Genomic DNA, 17,383 nt, shown 5'->3' on the forward strand with positions numbered 1-17,383 from the left:
TCCCCTTCTATTGTTGTCAGCAACATGGGAATCCTGTGTTTCTTTTGGTTGCATCATCTTGTTGTGTCAGCTCTCTGTGTGTGCGGCACCATTCCTGGGCTGGCTGCACTTTCTTTCACGCTGGGCGGCTCTCCTTACGGGGCGCACTCCTTGCACATGGGGCTCCCCTACGCGGGGGACACCCCTGCGTGACAGGGCACTCCTTGCGCGCATCAGTACTGCGCATGGGCCAGCTCCACACGGGTCAAGGAGGCCCGGGGTTTGAACCGCGGACCTCCCATGTGGTAGACGGATGCCCTAACCACTGGGCCAAGTCCACTTCCTGCTGTATGGTCTTGGGTGACTTATCCTCTCCCATCTCTGAAATGGGTAGAAAAGTAGAAATAAAGAATGTGGCTGTACTGAACCCAGACATTTCTGCCACACCTGGAAAGTAATGGGAGGTAGCAAGCTCCCCGTTACAGGAGGTATGGGAGCAGAGGCCAAATGTGTACTTGGTGGAAGGGGGTTACTTCTACTAATAAAACCTGACAATTACTGCATTTAATATGTACTGGAACTAGGCTGAGTTCTGCATTTATTATCTTACTGAGCCTGCAGAGTAAGAACTCATTTAATCCTCACAACAGCTCTCAGAGGTTGTGCTACTGTAGTTCCCAATTCCCATTTTACAGAGGAGGAAACTGAGGCAGAGAAGGGTAGAGGCATTTGTCCAAGGTCACTAAGCCAGTATGGGGTGGAGCCCAGGCACAGGTGCTCTAATTCAGAGGCCACGTTCTTTTAGTGATGAACTTCTTGTGTGACCTTGGGCTAGTCCTGTCTCTGGCCCTCAGTTTCCTCATTTGCACAACAAAGTCTCCCATCTGAGAGTCGGATGAGTGTACCATGTTGGATATTCCGGCCCAGGCAACCGGTGTCCCATCACATCAGAGGTGGCAGAGGAGCCACCCAGCGGGGCCCAGGCAACCCACAGAAGCCTGAGAGACAGGGAAATGGGGTTTTTTACACCGTGAAGTTCTGGGTGGTGTGTTCCACAGCAATGGATTAATAAAACAGTGTTCAGCAACAAACATTTATGGAGCGCCTACTGCATGCCAGGCATGGTCCTAGACACAGAAGAGGCTCTTGTCTTTCCGTTCTATGGTTTCAAGTCCTGCCAGGGGCCCTTTTTTTAAAAAAAATCATTTTTTATGTTTTTAGGAGGTTCCGGGGATTGAACCTGGGACCTTGTCCATGGGAAGTAGGTGCTTAAGCACTGAGCTACACCCGTTCCCCCTGCCAGGAGCCTCTAACCTCCTCCCCTGCCGTCTGAATCACCAGTCCTGGGCAGGAGGACACAGCCCTAGGTGCTGTCTCTCCAGAGATGACATCAGGAGCAAGGAAGATGCTCTCGTAGCTGGGGGGAGGCAAGGGGCGCTGGGTCCCGAGCAGGGCGGGCCCTGAGGCTCCACGCTTCAGGCCTCCCTCCATGGGGTCTGCAGGTGGTGCCGGGGCCCCATCAGCCACAGTCAGCGGGTGGCACACAGCCTCCTCATCAGTGGGGTTGGCAATCACCTCGGAGGTCCTATAGGGATGAGAGAAGAGACGCTGTTAGCAGGGGGCTAAGGCAAAACCCTGCTGTGGTTGAGCGCCTGCTTCCCATGTACAAGGTCCAGGGTTCAATCCCCAGTACCTCCTTAAAAAAAAAAACCCAAACCCTGCTGCATGCCAAGGCGAGTGGGCAAGGCTGGGGACAGGGAAGTCTTCACGCCCTGCTCCAAACCCTCTGTGGGTTCCCCAGTGCCCCATATACAAGGGGGAAGGTAAGCATGAGCTCAGCTCTCCCCGCCCCAACCTTCCTGCACCTGCTAGGTAGTCCCCACATATGCCTACCACACCTCCTCATGCCTCCTCAGTTCCCTGCAGGGCAAGCCTTCCCACCTCCCTGACCCCTTCCCTACTGGCAGTCTCCACGGGGAGACTGGTCCTTGAGACTCCTCTGGGAAGTTTCCCTGACCCGTCCTACTCCCAGAAAAGCTCCCACTCCCTCCGCTGCGCCCCACAGTGCCCATCTCCTGGTTGTCCCCTAGGGCAGGCACTGGCTCTGAGTGTGCAGGGCTGAGGGCAAGAGTTCAGTGCTCGCCTGAAGACTGAGTTGAGTGATAGCCTGTAGACAGAAAGACTCAGCTTACTGTCACCTCCCCTATGAGACCCAGAGTTGTGGCTACTCAGGGCAGGATGGGAAGCCTCCTGTTCTGGCCATCTGGATGCTTGTGGCTCTGGTATGGTAAGTCTGCTAGTGATTACCCCTGTTTGCAGACCTCCGGGGAAGGGAGCTCACTGCCTCCTAAGTCAGCCACTTCTGTCTCTGGACAGCTTGGCCTCCCTGTGACTCTCCCACTGGGCCACCCTGCAAAGATTCGAGGCAGACCCAGGGCCCTCGGAGGCTCCTCTGGCGAGGCTCTGCAGGCCAGATTCCAGGAACAGGTCCCAGGCCCCAGCCACTGCCTGGGCTGACGGGAACGAGATCAGCCCTCAGCCCTCTTGCGGCCCTGGCAGGCACCTGTGCGGGGTCAGACCCCTTCCCCTCCTGGGACCCTGGGGGGTAGGAGTGTGATTGATTCTAGGTCGGGACGCTGCTGTGCTGGACGGGATACCCTCAGTGGGGGGTGGCATTGCCAAGTGGGGGGTGACGCTCTGGAGCAGGGAGGGCTGACTAAGTGATCTTGAGGGCCCCTTCCCATACCAGGTAGCTCGAGGACAAGGTCTGCCGAGGGCTTGGTGGGCGATCGTGAGTCACTAACTCCATCAATCTGGGCCTCAGCGTCCCCTTCTGTAAAATGGCCATAATGGCATCCACCTCGCAGGACTGTCTGAAGATTAAATGATGTAAAGCAGGGAGGCGTTTAGCACATGCTCCCTAAATGGAAGCCACTGGGGGAATCTTACGGGTCTCCACAAGGAAGGGGTGCAGGAGAACAATAGTAGTCACAGGCTCCTACACGGCAGGCCCCGCACACACCACGAGCTGGCAGTTATCCCTATGCAGCCCCTGTCACTTTCCAGACAAGGAGCAGAGGCTCAGAGAGGCTGAGTCCCCTGCCCAAGGTCGCCAGCCTGGAGCTGGCAGGGGACGCAGCTCGAGTGACACCAAGTCACCCTGCCTGGTTAGGATGGGGAGGGACAGGCTCAGAGAGGCCTGAAGTCAGTGGCCGGGGAGAGGCCGTGGACAGACTCAGCTCCCAGGGCTGACAGAGGGAGGCCGTGCCAGGAACCTGCGCTGCCCGCTCGCGCGAACCCTCTGCCCGCTCTGGACAGCGTGCTTTCTAGCTGAGGTCCACTGTGACCCTCAGAGGGGAGGCGGGGCGGCTGCTCCCAGCCACAGGCCAGTGGGGTCCCGGATTTGACCCCAGCCTGGGTGTCAGGGTGATGCAGGCACCAGCCAAGAGCCAAGTCTGGGGCTCCCCGCCCAGTGCTCTTGTGAACCTCTCTCATGGGCCCCCACCCCTTCGCTGGAACAGAGCCCAGAAGCCCCACAGCTGAGAAAGCCAATAAAGGGCCTCATTCTCCTCAGAGGACAGAGAGGATTGCTTCAGGGGGCAAACAAGCGGGGTCCTGCTGCTGTGAGACCTGGACTGCGTTCATACGCTCTCTGAGCCCCTTTCTCCTTGTCTGCAAAATGGGGAGAGTAATTCCCATTCCACAGATGCGGAGCAGGGGGTTGGACAAAAAGCCTTGGAAAACACTCAGGAAATATGAGTAATAAGGTTTACAGAGCCACACCCACTTCTCCTGCCCTGCTCACGCCCCTCCCCAGCTGCTCTGAGCCCTGGAAACAGGGGACAGGGCTTGGCCATGCCTGGGGCCACCCCAGCGGGCGGCAGCTGGCAGGGCAGGGCACAGGGGCCAGCTGGGCTCAGCCCGCAGCAGGAAGTTTGCTTAGAGGACAGATATGAGCTGCCCTCACACCACCTGCTGCCACCCCGTCTCCTGCCGGGCCACCCAGCTCCAGGGCCCACCCACAGTCGTGAGCCAGACTGCCCCCTGCAGGGCTGCCACCTTGCGAGCTTCTGGGGGGCGCCGTCGAGGATGTATTCTGGGTGGGGCACCCTGCAGTTGTGTGCAGGGCAGTCCTGCCCCCATGGTTTGCGTGCAAAGGAGCAGGGGCTCGCCCTACTCACTGGAGCCTGTGGGGGCAGGAGGCCTGGGCTGGCACAGCTCCACGGCCCTTCAGCCACAGCAGGCACAGGAGGAGGAGGGGAGAGGGCCAAGGGATGGAATACCATTTGCCCATAGCTCTTCCATCTCATCTCATATTCATGACCACTCTGAGGAGTAGAGGCTGTCACCCCACTTTCCCAACACGTGGCAAAGCTCCAGATTTGCCTAATTGTAAAGCTCAAGCGAACCCCATCTAGCACACCTCTCTGCGAGCCAAGTAACCTCTCCAGACCTCAGTTTTTTCATCTGTAAAATGGGCCTAGTCCTTGCTTGTACCTCATAGACAGCTGAGGCTCAAATCAGCAGGTGGACACAAGAGTACACTGTAAGCTGCAGATCCCAGAGCAGCGAGCACTGGTGTGTGTACAAACTCTACCGTGTATACACGTCCCCGACTATCATCTCATCTAATCTTTTTTCTTTTTTAAGTTACCGGGACTGGGGATTGAACCCGGGACCTCGTATGTGGTATGCCAGTGCTCAACCTCCAAGCTACAATGGCTCCCTCACCTAACCTTAACAGACGAGGCTGGGCCACCCCAGCTGACAGATGAATCAGACATGGCTCAGAGAGTGCAAGTACCGTGCTCAAGAGAGCAGAGATGGAAACCCTCGCCTTCTGAATCGGCCCCAGTGTTTCTCTGCTGTTTTCATGAGGGTGGGCTCTGTGAGGACACCACCTTGTTTAGGGGGCTACATTTAAGATGTGAGCTTCCTGAGGGCAGGGATTTTGTCTGTTTTGTCTCCTGTTGTCTTGTCAGTACCTTGAATAGCACATAGTAGATGCCTAATATTGTCACGTGAAGGAATGAATAGATGAATAAATGGAGAAATTGAGGCCTCAGGAGGAAAAGGGACCTGCCCAAGCCATCAGCCTCTGACCAGAATTTACCCAGAGCCAGGCACCCCCAGAGACCAGGTGCCCGAAGCCAAGAAGAGCAGCCTCCCGCTGCGGGCCAGTCAGGCAAGAAGCGGGGCTGGCTCAGCCTCGGAGACAGCAAAGAAGCCGCCTCAGCACCCACCCACCCCACTTTCCACACCTACGGCTTGGGTCCCCGAGCCCCAGGGCCCGAGCACCTGCAGCCTGCTGGGTGTGCTTCCTCCCTGACCCAGCTGGAAGCAAGGCGCGTGTCCCCGCCCAACAGATGTGCTGCGGCCAGACTGTTGGGTCAACATGGCTGTGTGCACAGACACCTGTCCCGCTCCCTGCGCCCTGCACCATGTCAGGCTGAGCGGGGGGGGACGGGCTGTGGTCCAGAGCGTCCCCAGGCCTGGCCTGGTTCCAGCTCTCCCAAAGCCCCAGATTCTTATCTGAGAAGTGAAGAGTTTGTCTGAACACTCTCCAAGACCCTGTCCTTCACTCTTAAATCAACTCAAACCAAGGTCTGACAGTTGGATTAAGGCCAGTAGCAGGAAGAATTTGTTCTATTCTTTAACTCAGAAAGCATTTTTCCCTCTAACAAAGAGAAGAAGGGTATCTGGGTCCTGCTCAGGAAGCCTGGCTTAGCCCGGAATCTACCCAAATGTAGCAAATATAGCACTCACAGCGTCGTGTGGCAGGAAGAACAGGAGCTGGGCAGCTGCCGGCTGTGCCCCTTTCTAGCTGTGTAAGCCTCACCTTCCCCTCCTGTAAATGGTGCCGGGAATTTTCCCACGCAGGCCCTAGAAGGACTAGAGACGACTGCACAGGCCCCTGCTAGGTGGGTGCACTCAATACCTGGAGGAATGAAGAAGTGCCTAGTAAGTGCAGCCATGTGTGTGATTCTCATCAGGATAGAAATTGGTTCTTGGGGAGGTGCACAGATATAGAAATGGAATATAAAGAGGGAAGGGCATTTGGCTCAATGGATAGAGCATCTGCCTACCACATAGGAGGTCCAGGGTTCAAACCCAGGGCCTCCTGACCCACATGGTGAGCTGGCCCATGCGCAGTGCTGATGCACACAAGGAGTGCTGTGCCACACAGGGGTGTCCCCCACGTAGGGGAGCCCCACGTGCAGCTGATGCAGCAATATGACGCAACAAAAAGGGACACAGATTCCCGGTGCCGCTGACAAGAATACAGGTGGACACAGAAGAACACACAGTGAATGGACACAGAGAGCAGACGCCTGGGGGGAAGAAGGGGAGAGAAATAAATAAATAAATCTTTTAAAAAAAAAAAGAATATACAGAGTTGTGCAGCACATCTGTGGTATTAAAATTTCATGGGGGAGGGGGATCAAAAAATGTCTAAGAAAGACTAGTTGGGGGGGACAATAGTAAAAAAAATAGCTGAGAAACACCATCTTAAATGCAAGATTTTGTCCCTCTCTTTGCTGCCCCAGGACCTCCTGCCTAAAATGCCTCTCCTTGACTGCTGGAGAGAAAATTGACATTTACTATGCACTGTGTGCCAGGCACTGGGCTGAGCTCCACGTAGGCATCGGCTCATCCAGTTCCCCCGTATGTCTGCTGTGGTAGGGCACGGCTGAAGCAGACGCCGGGGCCAGATAGCCTGGGCTCAAGTCCTGGCTCTGATCCACGAACTCGGTGTCCTTGGGCAAGTACTCTCAGTGCCTCAGTGCTGTCATTTGTAAATAGAGCTAATAGCAGGACCTACTTTAGAGGCTGCTGAAAGGATTGAATGAGTTAATATCAAAAGCACTTAGAGCAATCCCTGGCACACGGTAAGTACTATATAAGTGTTTATTGTTGTTATTTCCACTCTATTTCAGATGAGGAAGCTAAGGCTTCCTGGGGTTGCACAATCTACTTGAAGTCCCATGGCAAGTTAGTGATATAACCAGGAGAGGATCTTGGGGGGGTCTGACTCCTACACCTTGGCTTAACTGCTATGCTACTCTGATCCATACCATTCTGAGCACAGCTGCCACCTCCTCCAGGAAGCCTTCCCAGATTTCTGTGTCTCTACAGTCCCATGTCCACTCCTCTCTCTCTCAGCTCAAACTACTCTGGTTTGTCACTGTCTGCTTCTGTCAGGGGGCGCTGAACTCCTCCAGGACTGTGCTGATCAGTCCCCGCGTCCAGACAAGTTCTGATCCAGAGGAGGAGCATTTGACTGATGGTGTGACCGGGTCGCCCCTGCGCCCCTGCCCGCCACGCCCGCCCTGCCCCCACTGACCTGCGGCTCTCCTCCCAGGGCTCCACGGTGAGGTAGTGCAGGTCCCTGGAGAGGTGGTATGGGTCCCGTCCCGGCCGCTCCCGGGTGCCAGCCTTGATGGACCACAGCAGGCCGACGAGCAGCAGCAGGCCACCCGCACCACAGCAGAAGAAGCTGACCGTCCTGAGCAGGCGGCTGGGGGCCTTGGGTGTGGGGCGCCCGGGGGGCAGGGCCAGCTGGCCAGGGCGGGCATCTGCATCCGCTTCACTCCACCAAGCAAAGCAGAGCGTCCCGGCCACCAGAACCACGGTGCCACCGACCGTCATACAGTAGCGGAGGGTGGCGGCCACGCGGCTCCCGTCACACGTCTGGACACGGAAAGAGAAAGAAAAGAGGACGTGGGCCACATGAAGGGCCCGCTGCTGCTCGAGGGCTCGGTTTTAGTCTTCCTCAGCCTGGGGTCGCTGTGCAACCTTGGGGAGGTCACTTGACCCCTCTGTGCCTCAGTTTCCTCATCCATAAAATGGAGATGACACCCCTGACTTGGCGGGGCTGTTTCGAAGGTCACAAGTAATGTGTGGGGAGTTCCTAGACTACTCCTGGAACACAGGAGCAGAATCAGGGTGGCCGTGGTCACCTCAGGCCTTTCTCGAGGCCTCAGAGGCTTCATCTGCATGATGGCTATAAGACTCCCCACTGCGTCTTCCTCACGGTGCTGGGAGGGAGAAGAGTGAATCCACCACGCCGCCGGGGTCAGGGCTTGCTGGTTATGCGTCATTGTCTTATTTCATCTGGTCACAAGCCCATCGGGTCAAGGCTGCTATCTCCATGTGACAAATGAGGAAACCAAGACCCAGAGAGGGTACAGAGCAAGTGCCAGAGAAGGCACTGAAAAGCCTGAAGTTGAAATTCACAACGTGGAGACAAAACTTTTTGCTAAAAGATGTGCCTCGTGGACTTACTTATAATGGCCATAATTTGTAAAAAGCCTAAATGTCAATTACAGGGCAGTAGTGCGTAACCATGGGATCACCTCTAGATGGAATATTAAAGACCCCTTAAAAAAAATCAAGCTTACCCCAATTGTTTGATGGGGGGGGGGGGGGGGGCTGAATGCACAGACTAAACAAACAAAACCAAACAAAAAACCTGGGAAGAAACCTCAGAGAGCTTGGTGCCTTGCCAGCGAGGGGCTAAAACCCAGATCCATGCTGTCCCCAAAGCCAAACTCTAGGCCACTGTACATGCTGTTCCCTCTACCTGGTGACTCACCACTGTCTCTCCTCAAGGCTCAGCTCAGCCCACACCCAAGGGGCCTTGCCTGGTGACACTCTGAAGGTCCAGTCCCCTGGGCCTTCTTCCACCACAGCCTTCACCTCTCTCTCCATTTCCCCCACACCCAACTGGGAGCTCCCTGGGGGCAGGGTCCGTCCTGGCCTCCTACGCTGCAGCCCCGGTGCCGAGCACGTAGCAGCTGCTCAGTAACAGCCATGGAATACAGCCTCTTAGGGAGGCAAAGTGCGGCTGTGTAAAGGCTGGGGGGGTGAAAAGCCTCCCTCATGACTGTGAAGAGCTGAGGCGGGGGGAGAAACACAGGATTCCAGCTGCTACAGCAGAGGGCCTGACTTTGGTCCCCACTCTTCAGCTCTCCAGCTGTGTGCCCACAGTAAGCTTCTTAACTGCTGAGGACCTCAGTTTCCTTATCCATTAAAAGGACATGATAGAAGGACAACCAGCAAGATGGAGGCAGAGTAAGGAGCTCCTAGAGGCAGCTCCTGCTACAGGGCAGTTAGCAAACACCCAGAGCCCTCTGGAACTAGCTGAAGCACCTGTTTGGGGGCTCCAGGAAGCCAGAAGAGCATCCTGCAACATCCTAGGAGGAATGGAAGGAGGAGACTGCCCGTCTGCAGAGAAGACTCATAAGTAGAGCTCTCTGTGCCGTGGAGGCCGGTGCCCATCCTCCACTGGAGGCACAAGCCGCCTCGGGAGCTGTTCTGCAGCTGGAATTGAAAGCGCCACTTAAAAAACGGGGGAGGAAGAGACGGTTGGGCACGAGCTTGAGCTGCTGAGGAGTAAATTAAGCAGGCTACAGTATAATCCTGAGAACAGCTAAGGTTTAAGCCTGTCTAAGTCAGAAAGAGGCTGGTAACCACCATCTTAACTCTGCGTGTGGCACGAGGGGAAGTGGGGTGGCCTGAAAACCACAGTGCTGATGGGGACCAGCCTCTTCCCATCCAGATCAGATTGCAGCTTTGGCCTGGGTCCCAGCCCTACCACCAGCAGGGAGGAAGCTGCAGGGACCCGCGCCAGCCTCTCCAGGAAATTACCAGCCAAGCTGCGGAGGCCGTGATTATCCTACTTTGGTGGCACAAGCCACCCCAGGAGCTATTCTGTGGCTGGAATTGGAAGCTCCATTTCCCAAAAACGGGAGGAAGAGACAGTTGGCTGCTGATTTCGGCTACTGATTTGTGGACTTGGCTGGCTAGGGTATAACCCAGGGAACAGCTAAAGTTTGAACTTGTCCAAGTGGAAAGAGGCTGGTGGCCACCATTTTGACTCTACCCCCGAGCCTGAGGGGAAGCCCGGCTGGCCGAAAATCACAGTGACGGTAGGAAGTCCTAGACTAGGCTCCAGCCCCACCTCTGGTGGGCCCTGTGTCAGCCTAGCCAGGTAACTGCAGGTACCTTTAGCTAGCACAGACTGAATGACCAGAAGTCTGCCAGGGCAATTGCAGTCATCTTGGACCCACACTGCATAGACTACTGCCCACACCTACAGCTCCATCCCCGCCCCAGGCAGGGGAGAAAACGATGTGAAGCTTCATCATTCTCTCTGGGCAATGACAGTCTACAACTGCACAACCTGGATTATTCCACACAGCTGTGACTCTGTCCCTACCCCTGGCAAAGGAGAAAGTTGGGAGAAGCGTCATCAGTCCCTGGGGCAATGAGGGCAGCTTGAGCCTCCACAGCTTACATGCTGTGGCTTACCAACTATATCCTTGGCTCCTATTGCACAACCAGCAAGGGAGAAAGGGCAGGAAGCCCTAAACTAAAGAGAGAAACTGCATGCAGAATAAATACTCTAGTAAGCCAGATGCCAAGACACCAACAAAAAATTACAATCCAAACCAAGAAACAGGAAGATATGACCCAGTTAAAGGAACAAGATAAGCCTCCAGATGACATAAAGGAATGAGACAACTAATCATAGATGTTCAAACTTACTCCTTAATAAATTCAATGAGATGGCTAAAGAGATTAAGGATGTTAAGAAGACGACATTGGATGAGCACAAAAAAGAAGTTGAAAGCATACATAGAAAAACAGCAGATCTTATGGGAATGAAAGGTGCAATCAGTGAAATTAAAAAAACATTGGAATCATTTAATAACAGATTTGAGGAAGCAGAAGAAAGGATTGGTGAGCTTGAAGAAATGGCCTCTGAAAATGAACATAAAAAAGAACAGATGAAGAAAAGAATGGAAAAAATTGAACAAGGTCTCAAGGAACTAAATGACAGCAAAAGGCATGCAAACATATGTCATGGGTGTCCCAGAAGGAGAAGAGAAGGGAAAAGAGGCAGAAGGAATATGTGAAGAAATAATGGTAGAAAATTTCCCAACCCTATTGAAGGACATAGGTATCCATTCCAAGAAGCACAATGTACTGCCATGCGGAAAAATCCAAATAGACCAATTCCAAGACACATACTAATCAGGATGTCAAATTCCAAAGACAAAGAGAGAATTCTGAGAACAGCAAGAGAAAAGCAATGCACAACATATAAGGGATATACAATAAGATTAAGTGCTGATTTCTCACCAGAAACCAGGGAAGCAAGAAGACAGTGATCTGATATATTTAAGATACTACAAGAGAAAAACTTCCAGCCAAGAATCTTATGTCCAGCAAGACTGACTTTCAAAAATGAGGGTGAGATTAGAATAGTCACAGATAAACAGAAACTGAATTTCTAAGCAAGAGACCAGATTTTCAGGAAATACTAAAGGGTGTGCTAGAACCTGAAAAGAAAGGACAGGAGAGAGAGGCCTGGAAGAGAGTCTAGAAATGAAGATTATATCAATAAAAGTAACTACAAGTGTCAAAAGAGTGGTGAAAATAAAATATGACAGATAAAACTCAAATAGTCAGGAATAAACTTAACCGATGATGTGAAGCACTTGTACTCAGAAAACTGCAACCCAGTAATTCAAAAAAACCCTAAATTACTAGAACAACACTCCATGCTCATGGATTAGAAGACTAAATATCATTAATAAGTCAATTCTACTCATATTGATATGCAGATTCAATGCAATCCCAACAAAAATTCCACCAGCATTAAAAAAAATTTTTTGAAAACACGATTATCAAATTTATTTAGAAGCTTAAAGGGTCCCGAATAGCCAGAAACATCGTAACACGGAAAAGTGAACCCTCATCTCCAGACTTTAAATCATATTATGTAGCTATAGTGGTAAAAACAGCATGGTACTGGCATAAAGACAGACACATAGACCAATGGAACCAAATTGATTGTTCAGAAAACAGACCCTCACGTGTATGGTCAAGTGATTTTTGATTAGCCCGTCAAACCCAAAACAGCTTGGGCAGAACAGTCCATTCAGTGCTGAAAAACAGGATATCCATAGCTGAAAGAAGAGGACTCCTATCTCACACCTTATCCAAAAATTAACTTAAAATGTATCAAAAACCTAAAAATAAAAGCAAGAACCATAAAATTTCTAGAAGAAATTGTAGGAAAATATCTTCAAGACCTGGTGGTATATGGTAGATTCTTAAAGGAGATAAGAGGAGGACTAAGAGGGACTACTGATGTTTAATGTATGTAGAAGGTTTAATTAGCTTTAATGTAAAAGTGTGGAAATACATAGAGTGGATAGTAACATAGTGATTAAACTGCTATTTTATAAATGGGGATGTGGCTGAAAAGGGTAGTCTAAGTATGTAAATGCAAATTGACAGAACGCTAGAGAATTATCTAGGAACTGAAAAGCACAGTAAACCAAGAGGTGGATGAGAATTGTTGATGGTACAGATGCAAGAGTGTCCTTTGTGAGCTAGAGCAAATGTACATCACTACTGCAGGGTGTTGGGAATGTGGAGAAGCATGGGAAAAATACAACTGGGGTGACCTATGGACTATGGTTAGCAGTAATAATATAATATTCTTGCATCTATGCTAAAGATGTACTGTGTTGATTATGGGACAGTATGGAAAATGTGAGCCAAATGTACATTATGGACATGGTAACCATCAGATGATATTATCTTATCTGTAACAAATGTTCCACCAGAGTGTGGTGTGTTGATAGAGGGATGTTGTTTGGGAATTCTGCACATGTGATGATTGTTTTATAAGTTTACAACTTCTGTCTTAAAAATATATTTTAAAAATAATATGGTGTGTGTGTTGGGGGGAAAACACAGCAAATGTAAGATAAGAACTATAATTAGTAGTATGATTTTGACAATATTCTTTCATAATTTGTAACAAATATCTCACGACAATGCAAAGTATTGGTGGAGGGTTGATGTATGGGACCCCTGTTTGATGCTATGCATGTTTGCTTTGTAAGTTCACAACTTTTACTATACACTTGTTTATGTTCATATAAAAATGATATAAAAATAGTAATAGGGTGGGTTGGGGGAAAATACTTTGGTTAGTAGTAATATTTCGACAATGCTCTTTAATCATTAGTTAAAAAGGTTTAACAACAAATGCAAGGTATTGGTGGTAGGGTGAGTTAAAAGAGTCTTGTATAATGTTACATATGTTTGTTTTGTAAGTTCACAACTATTACTATACACTTATTGTTTATGTATGTTTATGTACTAGTGATATACTTCAATAAATTAATTTTTTTTAAAAAGGACATGTTAGTGAGTGGATGTGGTTCAAGCAGTTAAGCGCCTGCCTCCCACATGGGAGGTCCCAGGTTTGGTTCCCCATGCCTCCTAAAGAAGACAAACACTGAGCAGACAATGATGGGAAAACAAAACAACAACAACAACAAAAGCCCAACAAGACAACAAGCAAACAATGAGCAGACAATGAGCAAAAACAAGCAAGGAGTAGATGTGGCTCGAGTAGTTGAGCACCTGCCTCCCACATGGAAGTTCCCAGGTTCAGTGGGAACTTCCAGTGCTTCCTTATAGCAGTTTCAAATTGGTTATGAATTCCAAAAATAGATATTGGATTATGTTTGTAAACTGGTCTTTTCCTCTGGGTGTATTAGAGTGCATGGGATTCAGAGGTTTTACTTTTACCTGATTAAATAATGATCAAGTCTTTGATTGGGCCATTTCAATAGTACATTGAGTCCCCACCCCCTTGGTGGACAGGGACTCACAGAGAAACCACACCACAGAGAAGGGAGTTTGGAGTTTTGAGCTGGAGCCCGGGAGGTAAGCACACAGGAGCAGAGTGTCTGAGCCTGGAGAGAATCGAGTCCCAGGAAGAGAGGAACCCAGGATGCCTGAACTCTTGGCAGATGTTGGCACCCATCTTGCCCCAACACTTGGCAACAGACCTTGGTGAGGGAAGTAACTTATGTTTTATGGCCTGATAACTGTAAGCTTCTACCCCAAATAAATACCCTTCATAAAAGCCGACAGATTTCTGGTATTTTGCATCAGCACCCCTTTGGCTGACTGATATACTCCTAAAGAAAAAACAAACAATGAGCAGACAACGAGCAAAAAACAAGCAGACAATGAGTGGAAACAATCAGCAAAAACAATGAGCAAGCAGATGAGGGAGCCATCTCAGGAGAGGGAAAAAAATTAAAAATTAAAATTAAAAAAAAAAGGACATGGTAATGAACTCTCTCCAGCAGGCTGCTGGGAGAATTTTGGGAGGCAGTGTCTCCAATTCCAAAAGCTGAGCCAGTGAAACAGGGAGTATGGGGAGCCCACAGACTTTCAGGGAGACTTCAGTAATGAGAAACACCTCCCACCGTGTGGCAGCCTGATTGATGGTGCTCTGCAGCACAGCTATCCAAAGGCATGTTCCTGGGTAACAGGAGGGCATGCAAAATGTTCAAATACGGTAAGTGCAACTTTAGATTTCAAAAGGGCATGTTCCTAAATGTGCCTAAAAACACAAATGTGTGTGTGTATGGGTGGGGGGGGTGCTCTGGGATTGGGCCCCAATATTTCTGAACCACCAAACCCCTGGAAGCATACAGAAAAATGACTTTGGTAAATGACCTGCAGTTCCCTTCCTGGGAATGTCTTTGGCACAAGTGCCTCCTGTTCTAGCATAGGACATTCTCACGAGAAGAGAGGAAGGACCTGAGTACTTCTGCCCCAAAGTCAGACATCTAGGAGAGGCTGTCACAGGGCAGAGCTGGAGAAACCAGCTTGAGAGAAAAAAAAGCTGGCAAATCAATAACAATAACTCCTTGCCTGTATGTTACGGCATTTGATAGTTCTCAAAGTCCCCTTCACCCCTAGCATTTCATCGAACTCCCCACAATTAAGGCAGTGGTCAGGGCAGGGAAAGAAATTTCCATTTTACAAATGAGGAGACTGAGCCCCAAAGGTGAAAGGCCTTGCCAAAGCAACATACCAGTTCTGCTGATACTGCTTGGTTTCTCGAAACTAGAGGAACACATCTGGGCGTGCCTGGTAGTCACCCACCTTTGATACTTTTTACATTCTATAAAAGCAGTATTTGTTCATTATGCAAAATTTAGAAAACCACAAAGAGAATCAAAATGCAAAACACAAATCATGCCTAATCCTGCCCCTGAAAGACAGCACATTTCCCACGGGTATTCTTTTCCATTTTTCTCCTTGACCTACATATTCAGATATGTGCTGGGCATTTACATGGGCTGGGAGCCACTCCAAGCACTTCACAGGCATCCCCTCATTCAACCCTCACAATCCACACCCCAAGGATCCTGGGGTACTGAGGGTGACAACTTGTCCGAGGTCAGTACTGGATCTGAAAGCAGGTCTAGTCTGACTCAGCTCCCTGTGTGTGTGTGTGTGCGCGCGCACGCAGCTACATCTATCTATATATGTTTTTCTATGTAAAGTTGAGACGGTATGTGTATTTTTAAGCCTTTGGCACAGGCAGTGCTTGCTCTCTAGAATGCACTGCCCCTCCTTCCTGGCTCAGCTCCCGCCCTCAGACAAGCCCCTGCAATCCCGCTTAGCACGCTCCCTCTCAGGCCCATGGTCCTCTCCCGCGTGGGTCTCCGCGTCTCCATGTGGATCCCCCCACACACAGGCAGGCAGGGCACACCCCAAGCGGCCATCCCAGAGGATGTTCCGTTATTGGGTGGTGCTTAGTACAGATTAGGGCTCTCACTGATTATCAGCAGGGTGCCCCAGCCCAAGATCCTTTAACCCACTTGAGATACATGGTCTTCTAGCAGTTTCCTCATCCCTCGCACTGTGTGCCTCCCGACCCCTCCTGACCGGGCGGGAGAGGAAGGGCTCCCTGCCCTGGAGAGCAGAACCCCAGTCGGCGCAGGGCGGAAACTCCTCCAGTCCCAGAGAAGTCCTGCTCCGGACGCTGGCACTCCGCCTGCCAGGCTGGCCCCACCAGCGGCACCTCCTTCCCCAGCTCCCCCCACCCCACACCCAAACTCCTGCCCCTGGGGGCCTCTATGCCTGACCATCTCTCTGCCTGGGGAGACCCCTGCTCCCATGCACCGTCCTCAGTGCGCCCCCACTCCCACCCCCTTCAAGGCCCAGCCACCTCTTCCCAGAAATCTCAGCTGCTGCCACTCCACCCCAGCCCCAGCCCCCAGCCAGAAGAGGCCTTTTCCTTCATCACACTTATCACTGCCCCTGGCTAATCCATTCTTCCCGTTAGCTCTGCGACTTGGGTAGGTTGCTCAACTTTTCCAGCTCAAATCCTTCCTCCTAGAGAGGAGCAAGTTGTGAAAAGCCAAGCTGTAAGTAAAGCATAGTAACACAGAGCTGCACAGAGGGGCCGTGACTCCTCCACCCGGCGAGTCCCCTGGCCTCTTCAGCCTGCCCCCTTCCCTCTACAGTAGGCGTCTTAGCACCATATCATCCATTAGAATTAAAGAAGTTAGTATATGAAAACAATTTCTGATTTTACTGCTGTGATTTTTATTTCCTACAGCAGCACTGAGAACTCATCTCACCTCCCATCTCCCCCTACCCACCCATCCACAGTAGGGCCACTCTGAATCTGGGTTCTGCCCCTGGCAAGGGGGAAGAGCCTTCTGTAAAAGTCAGCTGGAAGAAAAGCCGTGCGCCTGTGAGGAGGCTGGCAAAGGGAAAGCTGACCCCCCTCATGCCCAGGCTGGAAGAGACTCCACTAAATGGAGAACGTGGTGCTGTGGCCCCAACCCCACCCCATGCCAACAAAACAAAGGAACTTTAGGTGTCAGTTTCCTGTAATGATCTAAACCGTCTAACCAAGAAGTGGTCTTATCTATTCCCCAAGGAAACCGAGACCCTGAGCGCCACAGCCCAAGGCCGCCCATGGTCTTAGAGCACAGCTAGAAGACCCCGTGTGACCAGACTGTCTGCCAAGCCACCGTGGTAACGGTTAAGGGAAGAGGCCAGACCCGGCCGGCGTTAGAAGGATCCAAGATGTTCCCAAAGGAGGGAGAGGAGGAAGCTGATACCCACCTTGGGCGCCGCCATCACGCGGCCGGCGGTCAGACGCGCGGAGCTCCGCGAAGGGAGAGCCGCGGGGGCTGCGGTCCGTCGGCTCCACAGGGGGCGCCCGCCCCCCAAAGCGCTGTAAGGGCCAGAGGTCCCGCCTGCCCCCGCCCGCCAGCCGCGTCCGTGCCGTCCGCTCTGCCGCTCCTGCCGCCTACGACCTGGCGCGCGAAGCCTCCCGAGCCTGGCTCCACCCCACCGCCCCGGGAAGTGCGCGCTCACCAGGGGCTCTGCAACCCGCCGTGGGCGCAAAGGCAGAGGCGCGAAGGGGCGCGCGGAGCCCGGGGCTTCGCCCTCGACTTCCGGGGTGACCACCACTCCACCCCCGTCCCGGGCTCGGCCGACTGCGGCGGGAGACCTCGCGCAAGCGCTGGGCTGCGGACGCGGCGCCCACCTC

General features: G+C 51.8%; 1 protein-coding gene across 1 annotated transcript; it reads right to left on the reverse strand.

The window, feature by feature from the left end:
• Positions 1-1,058: 1,058 nt before the first annotated feature.
• Positions 1,059-17,139, reverse strand: TMEM61 (transmembrane protein 61). Its single transcript, XM_012528796.4, has 3 exons — positions 16,954-17,139; positions 7,325-7,671; positions 1,059-1,564 (listed from the first exon to the last, which is right to left on the reverse strand). The coding sequence occupies exons 1-3, from the start codon at positions 16,966-16,968 to the stop codon at positions 1,261-1,263; spliced, it is 666 nt and encodes a 221-aa protein (XP_012384250.2). The 5' UTR covers positions 16,969-17,139; the 3' UTR covers positions 1,059-1,260.
• Between the last annotated feature and the right edge of the window lie 244 nt (positions 17,140-17,383).

This window comes from Dasypus novemcinctus, chromosome 9, assembly GCF_030445035.2.
Source record: "Dasypus novemcinctus isolate mDasNov1 chromosome 9, mDasNov1.1.hap2, whole genome shotgun sequence".
NCBI classification, from domain to species: domain Eukaryota; kingdom Metazoa; phylum Chordata; class Mammalia; order Cingulata; family Dasypodidae; genus Dasypus; species Dasypus novemcinctus.

Excerpts from the sequence above, each read along its gene's own strand:
- TMEM61 (XM_012528796.4), bottom strand. Across the intron at positions 1,565-7,324 it reads CCCTGGGAGGAGAGCCGCAG|GACCTCCGAGGTGATTGCCA; the intron begins GTCAGTGGGGGC and ends TCATCCCTATAG.